The sequence below is a fragment of the Pavona decussata genome, unplaced genomic scaffold (genome assembly GCF_977016875.1).
Source record: "Pavona decussata unplaced genomic scaffold, jaPavDecu1.1 SCAFFOLD_238, whole genome shotgun sequence".
Lineage (NCBI taxonomy): Eukaryota > Metazoa > Cnidaria > Anthozoa > Scleractinia > Agariciidae > Pavona > Pavona decussata.
In genome coordinates this window covers 977044-977500 of record NW_028145643.1, presented here as the reverse complement: position 1 = coordinate 977500, position 457 = coordinate 977044, and the positions used below count along the sequence as shown (strand labels likewise).

The 457-nt window shown below is 44.4% G+C and overlaps 1 protein-coding gene across 2 annotated transcripts in view; it reads right to left on the bottom strand.

Moving 5' to 3' along the window:
* Positions 1-239, bottom strand: part of LOC146457645 (protein adenylyltransferase SelO, mitochondrial-like) — a 52200-nt gene extending 51961 nt beyond the window's left edge. Inside the window, exon 1 of one of the 2 annotated variants that reach the window (XM_085091602.1) lies at positions 1-239. This exon is cut by the window's left edge and continues 195 nt beyond it. In XM_085091602.1, the coding sequence (XP_084947728.1) occupies positions 1-149 (149 nt within the window). In that variant the 5' untranslated portion in view covers positions 150-239. The other variant, XM_085091603.1, reaches the window with a different exon arrangement.
* Between the last annotated feature and the right edge of the window lie 218 nt (positions 240-457).

Below are 457 nucleotides of genomic sequence, written 5' to 3'. Positions count from 1 at the left end.
GTAACCGGTGTTGGTTCAACAAGAGTGAAGCAAGCACCCTCGACTTGCCTCACAACATTTTGGGCGTTTTTGTCGACTGGAAGAGAGCGAAGAGCCAAATTATTGAAATTCAAGGACTCTAGAGTTGCCATGAGTCCACGACGTAGCATGTCAACAGTGTAAAAGACATAGTCTGGTAGATTTGTAGCAAGGCAACGCAGAACCTTTCGTCGTCGCCATTTTGTTTGCCTATACAGCGGTGGACTGGGTCAGAGAGGGCAAAGAATCACTCGCACAAGAAGGAAAATGTTGGCCCAGAAGGTATGCTTAAGAAAATAACTTTACGTGTTTAGTTCAGCCAAGGGAGTGACTCGTGAATAGAGAGATTATATTAAAAATAACGTTTACGGCAAACGGCAGAAATAACCACGTGACCATATGCTCGCTGTTTCCAGGTTTATCACGAAAGGTCGGAATT